Here is a 21,396-nt window from a genome sequence, read left to right as displayed (position 1 = left end):
CTTTGGGAAGGTTTCACGTGCCTGCCAGGTATGTGCTTTCCTCCAAGCGAGCGCTGATGCTCTCCACTCTCTGACAGAGCCCCATTTGAAAGCCCATACCCGTACACCCCCCCAGAGCCCCCCACCATGGCTTTGCAGGACTTTTCATCCCAGCTGGACTCTACGGAAGCTAACCTGGAGGACTGGAGTCTGCACAAACGTGAGGTCTGGGTAAGTGCCCTCCCTTGTGCTGTTCATGCGTGTTCTTGCAAATGGAGATTGCAGACAAGCGAGTGAAGACATACTTCGGTTTTATTGTCGTTTAGGCATGGATAGAAACATTAACTCTTTTGCACTCTTGGTTCTTGAAACGTGCCCATAGTGAACTCGGAGCAGTGAAAAACCCAGCTCCCAGGACTGGCAATTTAAAGTGCATAGGAGATCTAGCAGAATCCCAAAAGGCGAGGAGTAGCTTTATTTCCTTCTCCATAGCTGTGGAAGTTGAAGGACTTCTTTCTTCTCCTCTCCCCTGTATTCCCCAGACAGTGGTATGAAAATTTTCAGCCCTTCCCTATGCTTTCCCTTCGGAGGTTTCTTCTCTGTACTTAAGGGCTATTTGTAGTGTTATAAACACAGACAGGTGATGTTTGCACGCTCCGTCACAGGACTCGGTTACAGCTTTTCCTGTTCGGAGTCATGCCCACTGCATTGGTGGTGGCTGTTTCCTAGAAAATACGTTATCACTTGGCAGTGTTCTCGCACCAAAAGACCCATTTGTATAGAAAGTAACTTTTTTGTGTGTTCACCTTTTATTTTGGAAAAACAGGTGTTTAAAAATTTTAGAATTTTTTTAACAAAATTCTAAAAAGAAAAGAACAAAATCACAATATTTACAGAGATAACAGAATGGCTTTGCCATGCAAAACAAATTACTTTGGTTTTTTCCCCCCCATTTTACTTTGGTTTAAATATTGACCAAGATTGTAATTTTTTGTCTTTTTTTGCCAAATAAAACAGTAACAAATCAAAGTTTAGAGGCATATAACAGGATTTCCCTCTAATATCTTATACAGCATAGAGTTTAAAGGACATCTTATGTATTTAATCCATGCCAATGCACTACAGGAAGCTTTTATTAAGACATCAGTCACTACTGCCCAGACATTTAACATTTTACAAATTTACAAGTAACAGTGTTTTCTTCCCCCTAAATAATGCAAAAGTGGCAAAATACATTTCCTAGCGCCCATCTTTTTCTTTTATTTATTTATTTATTCTTTTTTGCCTACCGCTCTATAAAAACTTACTTTTTCCCTGGATATTTGTAAGTGGAAACCTGATGTTCTGCTTACTCTACTGTTCCCTTCCATCAGAGCTACCTGTTAACTCTCTTTCAGACTCATCTTCTGCGTAAGATGAAAGCTCCCTCCCTTACCTACAACTTTCTGTTGGCCATTTACCCTAAAACTTCTGGTCAGTCCCATTCTAAAAACTCCCTCAAGCATAAAACATGTTTATAAAGTTACAAACTTGAATGTAACTAAAGATACATAGACATTTCATTGTTACAATTATATGTACTGTTCGATAAATTAGGTACCAGTTAAAAACACTAGAATTATCTCAAGGTGCATTCAATATCTGTAGCATAGTTAACAAAAACACACAAAAAATATATATATATATTCTATTTTTGTGGGAAAAAAATGCAGCTTTGATATGACCACTTTTAAAAAAACGTTTCCAATTCTGACTGGTATCGTTCTGAAATGAAGGAAAGGTACAGTACTTTAAGGCAGCGGATAACATAAAGGGATCAAAATTAATCCAGAATTCCAGTTCCTTATCCTAATTCTAACATGAAAGATGACTGTTAACGTATCGATCCACCGTGTCGTGCTCTAGAAGAAAAGGATGATTAGCCACTGTCTGTACATAGGCTAGGAATTTTCATTGTTTTCCTTGCTTTCATACCCAGACTTCTTTGTGGAAACTCTTTGTTCCCTTTCTGTCTGCTCAGCTTTGCATGGTTTTTTACGCGTTCGCTTTTATTACCAATTTAGATTATTCTTGTCACAGCTGTCACCCTTCCCCGTCACTGTGATTTCAGGGAATGAAAAAGGAGTTTGACATTTTCCTTTAAGACAGTCTTACGCTCTAGGTACTTGCTACCAAGCAGAGGCTTCACTGATAACAATCAGAATTAGACATGTACCTGCTCAAAGGGTGTCATAAAAACAACTGAAATAAACCCATTACACTATACATCAGATTAACAGCAACTCCCAGAACAAAGCCTTACAGTGTATAAAAATAGCTACGTAAAAAATTTACATAAAGGCAAACAAAAAGAAATCTTCAGTGCAGACATTTACAAAAACATATTTCAAACAGAACACAACATGGTGACCTATTACCATGGCTGTTGCCAAAATTAGTTTGTTGGGGTATTTTTAGCTTGAGATAATTGTGTCTAAAATCCTTTGAAAGCTTGGGAGTATGATCTGTTTAATACTCGAACCATGAATAGCTGTCACTTCTTCGTATATGTTTAAATACAATCCACGTTCATGCTTCAATTGATCTATATGTATTCTCTGCAAACGGGAAAGATAAAGCCACTTAAATATTTTGAAATACATTAACCAACTCAACGACTCAGTATTGAACCTTCAGATAAACAGCTACGTGAACAGTACTTTCTTCTGTCACTCGGTGATGAGAATACGTGCTTTCATGATAAAAATAGCTGTTGCAGTGTTATTCCCGCTAAATCCAGTAAGTTTATCTGGTAAGTAATGGATTTATGTCCATTTCATTTATGTAGATCTATGGATCTGAAGAAATTAAGTAGAGTAAAAGATTGCACCAAAGGCACATGATGTTATTTCAACTCCTGTATTCAATAAATACCCCCAGTTGGCTTCAGCTCCATCACCTCACCTCAATATTGCCATGTTACAGAAGGAACCAGATCCAAAAAAAAATACAAACCAGGTCCTAACTAAAAAGATGGCAGAATTTTCCCACAGAAAAACTGCAGCAGAAATTCTGGGTATTTACATGGCAGCTCTTTCAGAATCCAAATTTACTTCTATGCCACTTTCAAATCATTCACAGGGCATAATTTGGTATTCTCAATCCCCTTTCCCAAAGTAGTAAAACTAGTCATTTCGGACAATACTGATATATTTAAATTATTGAGGGCTGTCCTTATTTAAATAAGGAACTTTTTAATGTAAATATGGAATGTCATAATCCCACTACATGCTTTAAAGCCCTGCTACCTCAAGTAGGTATCCAATGCTACTTCCTTAAGGTCACTGAAAATCAGGACTGTCTACAGCTTTCCTGTTGAGGCACTCACAGTGCAGAGCCGCAGAACTTGCACTACTCTCATTTTGCAGAACAGTTGTTGACTAATTCGAGAAGCCTGTAGCTGGTAACCTGGTTTCCACACTCTTTAGGTACCACAGTGTTAATTTAAAATGGCCTCAGTTGGCCAGGAAAATAGTCTAAAGCTTTACTTTGGGTACCTAAGAGGAGAGATGCCGCTGCGGCACGTACGTACGCAGCGCTGGTGTATATATATGTGAACACCGGGTGGTGTTGTTGGTGCTTCGCAGTGCTCCTGAACCTCGGCATTTACCTAATTATTTGTTTACAGTTTATTTTATAGGGATCCCAGTTGGATCATACTGTTACTAACTTCATATACAGCGTCTCTTCCCAGGATAAAATCAATAATATTTGTATGTGAAATCTTGAGTAAGAATGACTTTATTCCAAGGCAAGTTCCATGTCTTTTTCAGTTATGATGAATAAAGCTGACCAAGGACTTAGAAACAAACTCTCTTTTAGTATGGGAAGAAGGTTCCTGCGAGCTTTTCAAGTCATAACTCAAAACCTTCTAAAATATACCTACGCACACCCTTCATATCCATACACACCCGCACGTATACCGTACTGATGCATTATACAAATCCGTATTTTCATTTCCTCAAATCCATGGTTTAAAATAAAGCCAAGTACTAAGGGTAGGTCTAAAGATCAGGCTTCTTTAGTATATGCATATGCAGGTATGAATTCTTAACCGGCCGGGGGCTCGAGTCTATCTGTCCTAATACTACACCACTCAAAAATCACTCCAGTGCCTAACCTCTGAAAGGTGAGTACTGGACGTCATGCTACAACTGTGATCACAAAAAAAGAATGGTGGGCAAAGAGATGTTACATGCTGCAATATGAAACGCTTACCTGGAGTGATGACTGACGCGTTTTCTCTTAAGTTTCAGATTTATGATTGTTTTCTTCTAGTTTTTTGTTTTCTTCTATATTCCCAAGATCTTTGTCTACATGTTTTGATGCTGTCCTGTAATGGAAAAGGAAGGTCATTTTGGCATGTCTACAGCATTTTGCCCCATTCTCACTGTCTCCTCCCCTCTCAGTAAAACAGAGAACTCTTACAGTTCTGTTCTGAGCAGAGCAAAAGGCTTGCATATGTCTGTAAATAGGTCAGTAGCATCGGCTCCCCCTCTGGCATTAGCACCACAGGAAGTACTGCAGCAGGGTCATGTATTTGGGTTTGATTTACTTCTTGAGGAATTCAGAATTATTCTGAGCTAGCATTTAGTAAGGTTAAACCAGTTGCGCAGACCCATGTTTCTTGACAAATTAATTGTGTAGCTTGTTTCAATAAGCAAGAGTTTGCTTTAATGTACTAAAATGTTACAAGTGTGGCTAAGATATCTTGATCACCATAGCAATCTTGTGTGTACTTGCAGGAATTGACTTTCAGAGCCGGTACCAAACACAGACTCTACAAATGTGAAGAAATTAATGAATTTTCTGGAAGAAGTGGGGAAAATCACCCACTCTGGCTTCTCGATGCGTGCTGGCTGTGACTGGCAAGCTCCGGCTAAAGAAGAGACTGTAAATGTCGAGGCAGAAAAACAGAGGTATGCCTCATTTAGAATAGCAAGTCTTCCTTAACGCGAGCGGTGGGTATGAATTAATGAGTCAAGTGCTTAGTTTAGCTTAGCACAATAAAACCACAACGCCATTCACTTAACTTGCCAGAAGCCTCACTGTCTGCCAAGGTGAAAGATTCCTGCAGTGCTGCGATAACATTTTGACGGCCACAATTTTTACAACGTAAATGGGCAAACGTGTTTGCGTGGGCCTAGGTAAATCCTTAGTGCCAAAGCAGATTATCCCATGTGCCTTTTTTTTCTATGGATAATTTGCTTCCCCTACAGAAAAGTAATGTCTGTTGTGACAGACTCATGCATGTGGTCACTCTTGTTTCAGGGTGAAGACCTGTGGTGACACTGACTTGCAAAATACACTGACGACACGGGTTAGCAAGATCGTATGACATGTCACACTGACACCATGCAGTTATGTACCTCCCGAAATGGCTGATCCGAGTTTTTGGCTAGCGGAGTGTTTCTGTGCACATCCTCCATCTGAGCAAAGGCCGCCCGCAGCATCTAAGCACTGTGAGTGCCCTGAATTGAAGTAGCCTTGAATGGTAATGTTAAGAGAGGACAGTTTGGTCCTTGTCTCGGAAGAGCTTCTGAAGTGGCGTGAATGCACCTAACCCCCAACAACTCTCGGTGCGCTGCGGAAATGCTGCTCTCTGGGCTGGGGAGCAGAGGTGGAGCGCTAGGGGAGCAGGGGATTTTGAGCCCCAAACCCCACCGATTACACTGAAGGGGACCATTGTAAAACAGTTTTGGTTTTAGTGCAGGTCATTTCCCAAGTGCCTCTAAGTTTCAATGTTCCAAAGCTGCATTTACCTTTTCCTACTGGTTTTAGAGCGCCTCTCTTATGTTTGTGTGGCTGACAGGAAGGTGTCTGGGCTGAACAGCACAGAAAGATCTGAACTCCTACTTATCGCAGGCAAGTTAATTTTTAAAATGCCAAGATTGTATCACAAAATACCTCGTTCGATTTCTATTATGTAGTAACTTTCCATTTGCTTCTGGTATTCAAACCCTAAAACAAGTGATGTGCATATGGACACGAGATGCAATGAAGAAGAAAATTCAATGCTTTGGGATTGACCATCTGTGATCTTAATAACCTTTCACAAATCTCTTTAATCCTAGTAGAAAACAATATCTCCCCCCTCACCCCTCAGCAAATAAGTCCCTTAAAAATAAAAAAGGGTTTGTTTTTTTTAATGTAAAGAAAATGGTTGGTTTAGTTAGAGCACAGGATTTGGGGCTTGTTGTACGGCTAATGAGTCTTTTCCATAAGCAAGTCTTATTCGCTAGGAAAAAGATGTAAAGATGAAAGAATCTGGACTTGGGCACCTACCTGAGCTGAAATGATGTGGAGGCAAGAAAGCAGTATCATGCGTGTCTGCCCTCATGTAGCCACTTGTGTCTGCTCTTGCAGACAAGAGAGTGGACCGGACAGGCTATTAGCACTGTTCCCTGTGATCCTTTTTTTGGCTTCTTACCAAGAGTTTCCCAGTGCCCAGAGCAGACTGACCTCACATGATGTGACACTTAACAGCAGAGGGAACTCTAACCGGCATTACTGGTCTTTGATTAGGTTAAATGTATTCAATGACTAAGCCTGGGAGATTCTGCAGGGTTATCAGGTTTTGATTTTTGAAGTGTTCTATTTTAGTTTCTGCATTCAATGAAACTGTTCCCCTCACTAAATGTCACCTCTATTTTCCTAGAGCCAAAACTGCTGAAAATGGGACATTTAAAAGGCAGCACTCTGACTCTGAATGAGGCAGGTGATTCAGAACTCTTTTGGAGGATGGTATATACGCTTGCTTGGAATGAGAGCACAGTAGTTTTTCATGTCTGACAATCGGATTTAGATTTTCAGTACAGCTGTTTAATTCTGATGGGTTTGTGATCTTGCTGACGTTTATTTTTATTCCCCAAATACTGATATCTAGGCATATTCACCACCTCAGCACAAGCAAATCTGTTGCCTTTTTTTTAGTGCCATCTAAATAGTGTTATGAAGAGACAGGAGAGTAATTCTGCACTGAGTTGCAGCAGTGTGATCCATTGGCAGTGCTCTGCCAGCAGCAGAGGAATAGCTGACCCTGGCATGGCACCAATCCTCAGAGCTCGACAGACGTGACCTGGGTTTGTAACAGAGAAATGGCTCAAAATCGCTTCCTGAGGTGACTTGAGGCAGAGGAAAAATGGTCCTTTGCCAGGTTAACATTCAACAGCAGCTGTTCTTTATGGTTTTTGTGCATTAACTCCTATCAGCTTGCTCCATTTGCAAGTCAAGAGTGACTTCCTGGTCCTATCTAAGCAGCCCGGCAACACGGTCCAAATGGATAGAAATATTCCTGAGAATTTACCAAGAAGGGCAAGACAGCCCACTTTGCCCAGGCCACTTGGACGTTCTCTACAGCCCCACAAGTAGCATATGTCTTAGCATGCTCGGGCCATCTCGTTCTGAAGAGCGAGAAGGTGGTTCTATAAACATGAGTTGGCTTATGTATCTCGACTGTTTTGGTTTTTTGGAGTTTTTTTTTTTAATTCATTTGTAAAACATGGATCAGTTAGAGCTCTTGCTAAAATTATGACTCAGATTTTGCATTTAGCTAAGCTTGCTCTTCAGGAAAATAATTATCCTCAGGGAATCCTAATCAAAACCTCTCTGTAAGCAGTACCACAGTGAGGTTTCCAGTTTCCTCTGGAGTGTATGTGTGTGCTGAGGGGCTGTTATTTTCATGGATTTTGTTCAGGTATTGCTCATGGCATTGTTTGGTTTTAATATAATATAAAGACCATTTTCCACCTCAGTTGTTTTGCCTGCTGCAGAGTACATATAGACTGCATATAGATGATGCAGAAACTGCTGTTGTGATTTAATTCCTCATTTCTTTTGTTCTCACAAATCGAGGCCTTCACCCCCAGCATTGTTTCGGGAAGATAATCTGCCGTGCTCTTTGCCCTCTGTTCCCCAAGTCTGTGATGAAGACAGGTGAGAGGAATACACACGGGTGTAGTTCTGGGTGCTGAAGCCAGAGCCATGCATTACTTTTGAAAGGCATATTACACACTCAACTGCATAGCTGCAGAAGGTTTTCTAGGAGGTAATGGTCTTATATATCCAAATCTGGATTATCTGCAGCCTCTTTCTATTTACCCCCATCTTGCTCTCCACTTCCTCTCATTATTTTCAAATGTTCACCAGTAGGGAAAAAAAAGGCAGGGATATCAGAAAAATATTCCAGTCATCAAGAAACAAGCCATCATCTTTTAATTCATGCTGCTTGTATAGAGTTGGCACATGAACTGACACTTTCAGAGAGGTCTGTAACTATGTCTTTTCCCTGCAAGTGATCTGCATGAAAATAGTACAAATGCTTGGACTAAAACATACAGCAAGTTGCCTCCCTATCTGGCCTGCCACATTTAGATTCATATGCTTATTTCCTATAAGGTATCAGAAAAGCAGAAGTGTTATGCTTCAAATGTTCAGTTTCAGAGACAATAATAACATTCTTGATTACTGTGACCTAAGAAGAATTTCAAGAGTTCGGTATGCTCTGAGTATGAACAAGCTTAAGACTGCTGCTGTGCTTCAATTTGCCCAGCTCAATTTTCCTTCACTGCATTTTAAACCACTTTAACCTTGCTCTAGCCTCAGGTGACTTGAGATTTGTGCCCCTCAAACCCCAAGGATCAAAAATGGGACAAAGGTCCAATCTACATGTAAAACTTCCATGAACAGGGTCACACGGTGCTGGGTGTATTATTTTCTTTCTAAATCCTTAATTTCTGTTGTACTCTCAGCTGTTTCTAGCAAGGTGAAAATGTCATACAAGGGATTTACTGAAGATGGGTGTCCTACAATCACTCAACTGAGGTCTGACACAAAAGTTTTTATTAAGATTGTGAATTGCTAAGTTAAATTCTGCTTAGCGCAAATTAGTCTAAAATATCCTTTACAGAAAAAGGAGAAGTCTGTAGAAAACGTCTGGTTTTGGCCTTCTGCTCAGATGAAGGAGAAACATGGCATGCTGGGGTAAGTAGCCTCAACTCTTTATCCAACAGGGGGCTGGTTTCAGGATGTGGAATACACGAGTCCCTGATTTATGGGATAGTATCATTAGTGAAAATCATGTAGCTTTTGCATCAAGTAGAGCTGAGGCAGTGAATAACAACAGAAGTGATTTATTGTGAATATACTCCAAGGCTACAAGTGGAATTCCTACTTAGCGGGGATGACAAGACAATAGAAGATTATACAAACCACAACACCAATAATGAAAAAAAAAGTAATGTTTTTCTTGCCTCGGTAGACTTGGAAAGCTCTGTGCTGCTGCCTTCTCAGACTGTCTTTTGGCGTCACTTTGGGGACAGAGATTAGGTGAGTTACTGTTCATGAGCGGGTTCAAAAAATAACTGCTAACTATTGGCTTGTACGTAGGTGGAGGGGTTGTGATTAGTCACAAGCTGTGTTTATAGGTGTAAGGGGCTTTTTGCAAGGTCTACTTGGATTTCTAGGCTATAATTCAAAATGAAAACTGTCAGAGTAGATATTGACACTGCTTGCTCTTGCAAGTATGGCGTGCTGAAAGCAGGGAGGATAACAGCAGATCAACTAAAAACATATACTGCAAACAGGAGATTGTAAGTGTTTATGCATCAATTAAGGGTTTCAGTAGCCAGCAACCATATGTTAACGATGAGAGACTATTATTTAAGTATAAAGGGGTCTTTATTTTGTTCCCAGTGAACCTAATTAATTCTAGCTCTGAGTTTTACTGTAAGCTTGCGGGAGAGAAGTTGTGCATGAGGAGGTGTTGTCCACTTAGAATATGCTGTATTCTATCTTTAAAGCTGAAAATGTTCTCTGAAATCATAACCTCATCTCAGCAAAGGGCATGCTATATTTTAAGCTCATTAGCTCTCCCCACACTACATAACAGACGGAAGATAACCCAAACCAGTGAACCACAGTTTTGTGATTCCACATTCTCATATTCAAAAAGGAAAGACAAAAGGAAATTATTCTAGACATGATTACACCGGTAGCAAAGTGGAGGAGGAGGAGCTCAACATTATCACTTTGTAATTTATACCAAAGGAAGCGTAACCTTTGGCAAAAGATACTTTTTTTCCTGTAAAATATCTGAATGTGGTTCTGTGCTTGGGTAATTTATAGCAATCCTTCATTTGAAAAACTTCCAACACCTGCTCAGTTATGGCTGGAGTAAAATCCTCTATATTATCCCAAAAAGAGTATTTGTGAGCAGATGGAGAATTCCCTTGTTGTACTTACACATGAAGACATTTGTTCATAATAAAATCCCACTGTGTATTTTAGATCTCATTCGATCTAATTTTAACAAAAGGTCATAGAAAGAACAACCGAACTTTAAGATTGCTTCTCTACCTGTACTGATTTGTGCACGGTATGCATAAAACTACCTTAATCTTCCCTGTAAAGAGACAGCTGTAAGAACCCTCCAGAAAATAAGCTTGCCCTCAGTTCTCCATGGAGACAAATGTATGGGGACTAAGGCCAAACGGCATACAGCTATGGCCATCTTTAAAAAGCCTGAGAAACACGGTTACTTTTTGAGATCATCCAGTCTAAAGTGAGCCTGTGTAATAGTGAAGAAACTTGAAAGCAAGCAGGCCTCACTGGCAAATGCTATTCTATGTCTAGGATGGATAAAACATATTGATTTAGATGACAGCTTCCAAATTTTCAGCAACACAAGGTCTGTCATTATCAATTTTACTTCAGCGATCTCAAAGTATACATGAACAAATAAATCAATTAAGGGTCTCTCTTCTCGCTCAGATGGTGTAAACCTGATAAATTCTGTAATTTATTCTATTTTTAAAGTACCCAAGCTACACAACTTCTAAATGAAGGCAGTTTCCAACACCAGTAAAACCACACAGAGATTACATCCCACAATTAAGTAGCAGGTACTATATTTAAATGCAAGAATAAGCACAGGCTTGGCTGTAAGGAAAGAAAACCTCTTTTACAGGTGTTGAGCTATGAGAAGTCCTGGAACACCACTTCCGGCAAATGAGGCGTGCTAAGCATTAGGACGCACTGATCAGAGGGACCAAGTTTGTTTCTTCTATCTACTTTAGCAACTTTTCCTCAGACTACTGGAAAGCTGCCAGAGGGAAAACAGGTAAACATACATTTCTGCTTATCATTATTCTTTTCTCAATTGAGTATCAAGTTTTCCATAAATTCTTACTTTGACTTCTTCACATAGAGCCAGTAGACAACACCTGCAACCAGGGGCAGCCAGCAGAAGACCGACTACAATCCCCACTATTAGCTTTGCCTGGTCATTAACCTTTTCACTGTTGTCATCTAAAGCAAAGAAGAAAAGTTAATGAGGTGAAAGCATTACACCATTTTTAAAGAATTTCCATCAGAAACCAGAAAAAGGATCTGAAAGTAAAAAGAAAAAGGAAAGAAAAAGTGGGCATTGCTCTTAAATACACATTGAAAGCTTCAGGACTGGTGAGGCTGCACCCTGAATACAGTGTTCAGTTCTGGGCCCGTCACTACAAGAGAGACATTGAGTTGCTGCAGTGGGTCCAGAGAAGTGCAAAGCTGGTGAAAAGCGTGGAGAACAAGTGTTACGAGGAGCAGCTGAGGGAACTGGGGTGGTTTAGTTTGGAGAAGAGAAGGCTCAGGGAGGAACTTCGGGCTCTCTACAGCTACCTGAAAGGAGGTTGTAGTGAGGTGGGGGTCAGTCTCTTCTCCCAAGGAACAAGCTATAGGACAAGAGGTAACAGCCTCAAGCTGTGCCAGGGGAGGCTCAGATGGAATATTAGGAAAAATTTCTTCATAGAGAGGGTGCTCAGGCATTGGAGCAGGCTGCTCAGAGCAGCGGTGGAGTCACCGTCCCTGCAAGCGTTCAAAAAACCATGTAGATGAGCCCCTTAGTGACATTGTTTAGTGGTAGATTAGGCAGTCCTGGGGTAACGTTTCAAACTCATGACCTTAAAGGTCTTTTCCAACCTAGCTGATTCTATGATTCTTAGTCAGTCAATCATGGCACCAGCTATTTCAAATCAAATACACCTCTGAGGGACTGTGGAAATTGGTCAGTGACACTACACAGGTCTTGAACTGAGACAACACAAAAGGTTATGGAGACAGAAAACCATACATACCATTTCTATCCTCTGTCTCGTCATATTCCGGAATGTTTACTGGAATGAAAAAATATTACGATTAAATTAAAGACAAAAGGTATTATAGCAGAGCATCATCTTTAATTGCCTATTTACAGCAATGACAGAAACAGAAACTTAAATGTGGTGTTTGCCAAACAGCAAGGTAATTAATGTTATCGTTAAACAGAAATCTTTTGTTCCTAACTCTAAAATATTCGATTGAAGAATCTTATTCAAAACCTGTAATATTAATTCAGAAATATTTGTGACTCAGTATTTCTGTGTTACCCTTCCATGAGCTATCATTTAGCCACTTGTCATCATTGAAAAGTGACATTTGATTAAAGCTCAGTAAGGCTGATTTCTGTTCCAAGTCAAGTTGTATCAATAATAATAAACTGGAATGTGGAGACTAAAAGATGGTGTTAATTCAGTAATAAAGCATGTTGCCTCTTAAATAATGTATTATTTTGCATTATTTTTGTACTATTATTTTGTGCTATTACTTTGTAATATTATTTACTTTTGTAAATAATATATTGCATACATGAGATAGTCTTCATAACTTTCTTGGCTAGCTAAGTGACTTCATCCAGAAAACTATAATAAATTTTATGTACTACTGATACAGAGTGGATTTACAATTGTCTGACTTAGAAGAAAAAGGTTAAATATCTTTCTATCAACGTTAGCATACAGACCTACTCTTCATCTGAATGCAAAGGGGGTATTTTATGTGATACTATAACTTTAAGGAAACGGTCTTCAGAAGACACTCACTGGCAGAGACATTCAGAGAGGTCACGGTCCTTTCTAGCTCATTTTCTGCGATGCAAGTTAAAGTCACGTTTTCCTCAGGAGCAATTACAATTTTACTGGAAAATTTTCCATTAACGTATTTGGTCTCCTCTGTCTGAAAAGGCAAAAATGAAGATTAGTATCCTTGAAAATGCAAAGAACAATGCATGCTTTTTCTGAATTACACACCGAAAATGTATAGAGGGAAATAACTTTCAACCAATATTTCAGTTTTCAAAACTACAGCAATAGAAATAATGCATTATTTCATTAGTGAAAATTTGGATGTATTTGAAAGTAAACACTTTGGCCCAGAAATTCAGCTGTAGCTACATTTTGTATCCTTATATACATTGTGATATACTTATACAAAATGTAGCTACAGGTGGACTAAACTGTGCTTCTTTTAAGACCACTTGATCGATGAAGAGGCATTTTTCAACAAAATTAACCACATTCTATATTTGCTTTTGGGTTTTTGACTATGGAAAAAGTATTCCAAGTGACAAAATTCTTAAAGAAAAATCCCCAAAACACTTAAGGTCTAATTTCTATCTTCCTGGCTTTCATTTATGTCTTTACAAGGAAAACGATCACTGTTTCCTTTCACGAAGTTTTCCACTTTCTAGTTTTCCGATTTGTTTCCACAGTAAGCATTATTTTGCCAAGCTACATGTATTTAGAAGTACCTGCACTGTACTAACGGTGTTACATTCTTACTTAAATTTGCTGTACATCATTCTTAGACTAATACAACACCAGAGAAAATTATTTTCAATCACTTATATAGCTGCAAGACCATTGCTGCCCTTTAGCTGCAAGTAAAATAGACAAATTTTGATAAGCTATACATAATGTCTGTAGGATCAGAACAAAACCTAATGGAGGAATAAAACCTATAGTAGCGCTGTACAATGTAATTGTAGTCTCTGACTGCTTGTATGAATATCTATATTTTTCCTGCTAAGGCAAAATGTGGCCGTGCTTTGCATGTGATTTGGTATTCAAGATGAAAATGCTGCAGTTTGCTTATTTTCCAGGTATTTTTCCTGCTTATTTCTCCCCAGGATGACTGGATCAGGGTTCTGTTTCCAGTGAGAAACAACAGACATAACCATACAAAAGCAACTATAAAAATTAGGATAGAAACTGCAAAAGGCCATAAAGGAACTATACTGCCTGTATTTTCTGACTTTGTACTTGCCCCATTTCATGACATTCACCCAGTTAATGCCTACATCAAGTACCCATTTTCTTTCTAATGTCAGTTCTTGTAGTTTTATCATTATTTTTCTATTTCTTATGGAATGGCAAAATCTCCACATTACCGAGATAAAACAACAAAGTACCTTCACTTAACTTAAAAATGCACATTCCGTTTGTAGCCTTTTTTTTCCCCTTTCAGCTTCGGCTTGCAGCTAGTGGATCTTCTGTGCGCTTCACCTACCCCATTTAAAAGACCTTTACCATCAGAAAGCATCCCTAGAAGAACACATAGCTGTAGCTGCTACTTGACCTTCTCTTACATAAATGAAATTATCTGTTTCTTCAACGTCACTTTCTGTAAAATGTTCCCGGATTTAAAATTGCACCTCCTATGCACTACATTTTGTGAATAAAGTAATAAGAAATGGAACTTGCTTTATTTATGATGCTTCCAGTGCCAGTAACTGTCCATTGCACAGCTGGTTTGGGGAAACCTTCCACATGGCAGACAATTGTTTTAGACATTTTATTAGTGTTGGTTTTCTTTGTCATCTTGATTTGAGGGTTTCCTACAAAAACAACACTACAGTTAATCACTCTGAAAAGGACAATTAATAATCATAACTATCTATCTGCTCAGTTACCTTCCACAATAAGTTTAAGTGTCTTTCTTTTCTTTAAACCTTCAACTTCCTGTAGAGTAGTTTCACAGATGTAGTTTCCAGCATCTTGATACTGAAGACTTGAAAATGATGGACTTGTTTGCATTCTGGTATTGTCCTGATAAAGTAAGGAATTAATATCTGTGAATTCCAACTTAAAATACATGAACTTCTAAGTTACAAAGGGTGACTGCTATCAGAGAAAGTTCTCATGGTTTGCTCAAAGTGTCCCCCCAAGGCCATGAACAGCTCAAAGTGTCCCCCAAGGCCATGAACCAGCGTCAAAGTGTCCCCCAAGGCCATGAACAGCTCAATAGTGTCCCCCAAGGCCATGAACAGCTCAAAGTGTCCCCCAAGGCCATGAACAGCTCAAAGTGTCCCCTCCAAGGCCATGAACAGCTCAAAGTGTCCCCCATAAATGAAGAGCATAAATAGAGTGACTCAACATATACATATGCTGTCAAACTCAAGCCTTGAACATATACTGTCAAACACAAGGAGGGAATCTTTAGACACACGTGGCTTCCTTCCTTCCTTCCTTCCTTCCTTCCTTCCTTCCTCACCTTCCATCCTTCCTTCCTTCCTTCCTTCCTTCCTTCTCTTCCTTCCTTCCTTCCTTCCTTCCTTCCTTCCTTCCTTCCTATCCTTCCTTCCTTCTTCCTTCCTTCCTTCCTTCCTTCCTTCCTTCCTTCCTTCCTTCCTTCCTTCCTTCCTTCCTTCCTTCACTTCCTTCCTTCCTTCCATCCTTCCTTCCTTCCTCATCCTTCCTTCCTTCCTTCCTTCCTCCTTCCTCCTTCCTTCCTTCCATCCTACCTTCCTTCATCCTTCCTCCTTCCTTCCTCTTCCTTCCTTCCTTCCTTCCTTCTTCCTTCCTTCCTTCCATCCTTCCTTCCTTCTTCCTTCCTTCCTTCCTTCCTTCCTTCCTTCCTTCCTTCCTTACCTTCCTTCCTTCCTTCCTTCCTTCCTTCCTTCCTTCCTTCCTTCCTTCCTTCCTTCCTTCCTTCCTTCCCCTTCCTTCCTTCCTTCCTTCCTTCCTTCCTTCCTTCCTTCCTTCCTTCCTTCCTTCCTTCCTTCCTTTCCTTCCTTCCTTCCTTCCTTCCTTCCTTCCTTCCTTCCTTCCTTCCTTCCTTCCTTCCTTCCTTCCTTCCTTCCTTCCTTCCTTCCTTCCTTCCTTCCTTCCTTCCTTCCTTCCTTCCTATCCTTCCTTCCTTCCTTCCTTCCTTCCTTCCTTCCTTCCTTCCTTCCTTCCTTCCTTCCTTCCTTCCTTCCTTCCTTCCTTCCTTCCTTCCTTCCTTCTTCCTTCCTTTCCTTCCTTCCTTCCTTCCTTCCTTCCTTCCTTCCTTCCTTCCTTCTTCCTTCCTTCCTCTTCTTCCTTCCTTCCTTCCTTCCTTCCTTCCTTCCTTCCTTCTCTCCTTCCTCTCTTCCTTCCTTCCTTCCTTCCTTCCTTCCTTCCTTCCTTCCTTCCTTCCTTCCTTCCTTCCTTCCTCCTTCCTTCCTTCCTTCCTTCCTTCCTTCCTTCCTTCCTTCCTTCCTTCCTTCCTTCCTTCCTTCCTTCCTTCCTTCCTTCCTTCCTTCCTTCCTTCCTTTCCTTCCTTCCTTCCTTCCTTCCTTCCTTCCTTCCTTCCTTCCTTCCTTCCTTCCTTCCTTCCTTCCTTCCTTCCTTCCTTCCTTCCTTCCTTCCTTCCTTCCTTCCTTCTTCCTTCCTTCCTTCCTTCTTCCTTCCTTCCTTCCTTCCTTCCTTCCTTCCTTCCTTCCTTCCTTCCTTCCTTCCTTCCTTCCTTCCTCCTTCCTTCCTTCTTCCTTCCTTCCTTCCTTCCTTCCACTTCCTTCCTCCTTCCTTCCTTCCTTCCTTCTTCCTTCTCTCCTTCCTTCCTTCCTTCCTTCCTTTCCTTCCTTCCTTCCTTCCTTCCTTCCTTCCTTCCTTCCTTCCTTCCTTCCTTCCTTCCTTCCTTCCTTCCTTCCTTCCTTCTCCTTCCTTCCTTCCTTCTTCCTTCCTTCCTTCCTTCCTTCCTTCCTTCCTTCCTTCCTTCCTTCCTTCCTTCCTTCCTTCCTTCCTTCCTTCCTTCCTTCCTTCCTTCCTTCCTTCCTTCCTTCCTTCCTTCCTTCCTTCCTTCCTTCCTTCCTTCCTTCCTTCCTTCCCTTCCTTCCTTCCTTCCTTCCTTCCTTCCTTCCTTCCTTCCTTCCTTCCTTCCTTCCTTTCCTTCCTTCCTTCCTTCCCTTCCTTCCTTCCTTCCTTCCTTCCTCCTTCCTTCCTTCCTTCCTTCCTTCTCCTTCCTTCCTTCCTTCCTTCCTTCCTTCCTTCCTTCCTTCCTCCTTCCTTCCTTCCTTCCTTCCTTCCTTCCTTCCTTCCTTCCTTCCTTCCTTCCTTCCTTCCTTCCTTCCTTCCTTCCTTCCTTCCTTCCTTCCTTCCTTCCTTCCTTCCTCCTTCCTTCCTTCCTTCCTTCCTTCCTTCCTTCCTTCCTTCCTTCCTTCCTTCCTTCCTTCTCCTTCCTTCCTTCCTTCCTTCTTCCTTCCTTCCTTCCTTCCTTCCTTCCTTCCTTCCTTCCCTTCCTTCCTTCCTTCCTTCCTTCCTTCCTTCCTTCCTTCCTTCTTCCTTCCTTCCTTGTAAAGTCTCTAGTACATGAATTACTAACCTTCATCCAAAATACTGTGGCATTTCTACTAGAAGAAATTGTGCATGACACAGGCAGGGCCTCTCCTATCTGTTTTGTGACTTCTCCGCTAGGAGTAAGCTGCAAATCCAAATCTGGGAGAGAAAGAACATCTGTCAGAAGTTAATCTCAGCAAGCCTGTCCCGTTTCAGAACCCTTGACAAGGAAAGAAAAATGTGACTAATTGCATTCATGAAATTCAAGATTTTATTTCTTCAATACAATCTAAGTCATTTTCACAAGTAAGGGAGAAGACAGAATTCTTCTAAAACAGGCACTGCAGGACATTCATATTTTTTGCTGTAATTACAGGCTAAAAGGAAAAGCACAAACTCACTAATCACCAGACAAATGTCATACTTTTCCTTTTTTCACCTTGTATTGCCAAAAGACTGACAGAAGAGCTGCAAGGAGTACTTCACATAGCATAAGCATCTTGAAAGGAGGAAGCACAGACTGCTGTGAAGGTAGCTTGCTATGGAGAAATGCATCTTCAGGGGAAGACGAGTGCACATGGGGACAGATTAACCTAAATAATATGTGTGATTTAAGAGGAGAGGGGGACAAGGGGTAACTTTCTCAAATGCAAGTAAATAAGTTAACTTTTGTTCTCAGCATCTGGAGAGGATGAAGACACAAATACAGCATGTAATGAGACACAATACTGGACTGGAGGGGTGAGGAGTCTGAATTTTATGGTTAGTGTGAGGAGTCTGATTTATAGGGTTGGGGGGAGACACACATGAGGCCCTTTGATTTATTTGATTTCATTTGTGACTTAAAAAGCCATTTCTGCTTAACTCTGAGTGCAGGCTTTCCATGACCTGTTTAGACTCCAGAGAAACTGCAGTCAGTGTTAGCAGTGTCTAAGGCAGGACAGGGTGAAGCCAGTAACAGAAAGATCAGGAAACACTTCTCTGTATTTTTTCTTAGTATATAGATTTGGTGGTCTACTGATTCCTTTAAAGAAAAAAGATTCTACACCTGAGAAAGCACAGTTTGGCAAGCTTAACCTCTGTTTTGCTTCCCCTCTCATGGTTCCTTGCTCGGTAAGCCAAGTTACCTGGTTAAATGACTATCACAGATGCACACGCACAGACACACGCTATCAAATAGCAAGCACACATGGTTTCATCACGGATATAGCACTTGCTGGAAAAGGTCTACAAACATCCTTTGGGCTTTTAAGCAGAGTTCAAAAAAAAAAAGGTAAAAATCAGAGTTGTTAGAGGAAACCAAAACCAGTGAGTTTTCCATAACAAAACAGTGACCTCAGCTCCTTGTTTCATTCAGTGGTTGCCCTGGGAACACCCTGCTAATTAAAGACAGAACTTGATGGAACAACGAGGATCCATCCTGTACTATTAGTCTATATTATTATCTGCATTACAAGTCTAATACCTAGCCTGAAAGGTCACAAGAATTGTACTTTCATCTATGCAAAGATCTTACCAACGAGAGAAAATGGCATTTTGTTTCTGTATTCCTATCAGGATTTCTCACATGGCCTCCCCACACTCGTAAATGCAACCAGACTAAAAAGATTCTCCGGATCTTCCCATTGCGTCCACAAGCAAATAAAACCCCTAAACAAACCCCAGAAATAAAGGACAGGACACAGCCAGGGAGCATTGATATATAGATTCAAACAGGGTACAGGATGGTTTCTCTTGCTTTATTATTCTTGAGCACACACTACCACGATGGGTTGGTCAAAGAAAAAGCTAAGAGTTTTTTTTACTTAGGATTGAGTTTTCTTCAGCATCTACTTAAACTCTTTGTTCTCTGAAGCAAGAAAAGCACCTCAAACCTGAGAGATCACCAAACACGTTACAGGAGGGATCTCTACAATAGCCAGGCCGTGATTCCCCTTCCCTGGTTTTTGGGGGGTTAGAACGGACTACAGTCCCTCTCACACAGTGTTCTGGGTTGCTTTAGAAGTTCAGGAGAATTTACAGTGTGCGAGGCAAACCCCATACCTCACAGCAGTATTTCTAAGGTGATTTATGAAGCAAATACAGAATTGAGCTACTGTTTAACACCGGATCCCTGCTAGGAACTCTACACAAGCCAATCTGATTTCCATTAATATTCTGCCAGGTTATCTGTAGGGCCCACAAGAAATGTGATGTAGATACTTCTACCTCTCAACTTATATGCTCTATTAGTAAACGATTTCTTCTTGGTACACAAGTATGAGGAGAAAATGTTTCTTGCATACAGAAGACTGTCAAAATCAATCTTCCTTGCCACTGAAAGACAAACTCTGTTGCAAAGGGTTTTTCCATACATTTTCTGTTTGGCTTTGAACCCTTCTTCAAAACAAACTTTTCATCAGACACCATTTTCGATATATGATAGCTCTAAATGTGGTCTCACTTGAAGTCTTGCATTGATTTCAGTGCCGCCTGTGCATACCAAGTAGGACAGGGAAGAGACAGAGAGTGCAGTTTTGCATGTATTAACACATCATGTGAGAGAGGTATGGAATTAATGTGGGGAAGACTGTAGCAAACATTTCAGTTCTGAAACTCTATTGCATTTATAGGACAGGCTTTTAAAGGACATCTCCAAAGGAATACTGTGCTATGACTGGGAAAACTATGCACAGCACTTGCCGGTAGTCTGAACTCCCTAAATAATACTATCAAACTATCAGAAACTTCGAGTCTATCGAGAACAGATTTTTCCATGCAACATTTAAAACGTGATTTTCCCTGTCTTTTCAATGAGTCTCTAGCACAAAAAAAAGACTCCTTAAAAGTACCTACGGAGAAACACAAATGCTAAAACCTGTGATTTACTGGAAGGTTTGTGCAAACCTATTTCCCCAGGAAAACACATTTTAGTAGAAAGGAAAGCATCACACAGAGCAAGTTCCACAGCCCCTACTCCATACATGCAGATTTACATACATACATATTATATGTATTATTATACATACAATTATATATGTATTATATAATGTGTATACACATTATATGTATTTACATACATACAGTTTTTACATGCAGAAACAACTACAGCAAGAAATCAAGAAAAGGAACTGTGAGTTGAAACAATCATCTGCTTCTTCACAGCTGGGGGAAGGAATGTCCATCACCTACTGCTGGATGCTTTCCTTGCCTTCCACAGTGTTCTACTATAGCAGTTTTTAAGCGGTTGTAAGAAGGCTTCACCCGTGTCCCCTGCCTGGCCTCTGCAGGTTTTGATCATCTGACCCTAGGCAAACTCACTCAAGGAACAGAGATAGCAGAAAGTTAATAACCCAGTGTAAAGAAACCAGACCCACATCAATCCTCTCTCCTTTTGCACCCTCTGTTGAGGGGCAAATCCCACCATACACAAGCAACGGTTCTGCCAGATTTTAGACTGAGACGTGCTGCACAGATCCTGCACCTGCTCTGGGGGCAGGAGCTCAGGTTGTCTAGTTTTCCCCTTATGTTCTGTGGGTAGAGGAAGATGCTCTTTCTTACCCCCCTTGCTTTACTTGATAAACAAAGTATTTCCTAAAACACTGAGTAACTGAGACGCTTTAATGTCAAACTTTCAGCTATGAACCTCACAATTTACATTCACCTTGGAAAAAAAAAGAGCTTGGTATTGAGCCAGGATATTCTGCTACAAAAATATTTAAGGGTTACAATGTGCTAATGTACTCTCATACCAGCAAGACACCTTTTCCCTACCTAGACACTGAAAGGAACCAGTGTAATTATAATGCTCAATAAAACCTGTTTGTGGAAAAGCATTACAGTTGCAACATAACAATCACTGTAAGCTGTTTCACAGATTTGAACTAAAATGATTATTATATTGCCTGCTTTCTGTTGGGGTTTTGGGTTGAGGTTTTTGTGGTTTTGTTTGCTTGTGGCATTGGGGTGTGTTTTTTTTTTTTTTGTTGGTTGTTGGGTTTTTGTTTCATTTGGGGTTTTTTAA

General features: G+C 40.5%; 1 protein-coding gene across 1 annotated transcript in view; it reads right to left on the bottom strand.

Moving 5' to 3' along the window:
* Positions 1-273: 273 nt before the first annotated feature.
* ALCAM (activated leukocyte cell adhesion molecule) overlaps positions 274-21,396 on the bottom strand; it is a 121,580-nt gene continuing 100,457 nt past the window's right edge. Inside the window, 9 exon segments of the mRNA XM_065675934.1 lie at positions 274-2,576; positions 4,237-4,351; positions 11,207-11,250; positions 11,252-11,325; positions 12,138-12,176; positions 12,921-13,053; positions 14,580-14,713; positions 14,789-14,924; positions 17,440-17,552. Of these exon segments, the coding sequence (XP_065532006.1) occupies positions 4,264-4,351; positions 11,207-11,250; positions 11,252-11,325; positions 12,138-12,176; positions 12,921-13,053; positions 14,580-14,713; positions 14,789-14,924; positions 17,440-17,552 (761 nt within the window). The 3' untranslated portion in view covers positions 274-2,576; positions 4,237-4,263.

This window comes from Lathamus discolor, chromosome 4 (genome assembly GCF_037157495.1).
Source record: "Lathamus discolor isolate bLatDis1 chromosome 4, bLatDis1.hap1, whole genome shotgun sequence".
Classification (NCBI taxonomy): domain Eukaryota; kingdom Metazoa; phylum Chordata; class Aves; order Psittaciformes; family Psittacidae; genus Lathamus; species Lathamus discolor.
This window is presented reverse-complemented; position numbering and strand designations above follow the sequence as displayed.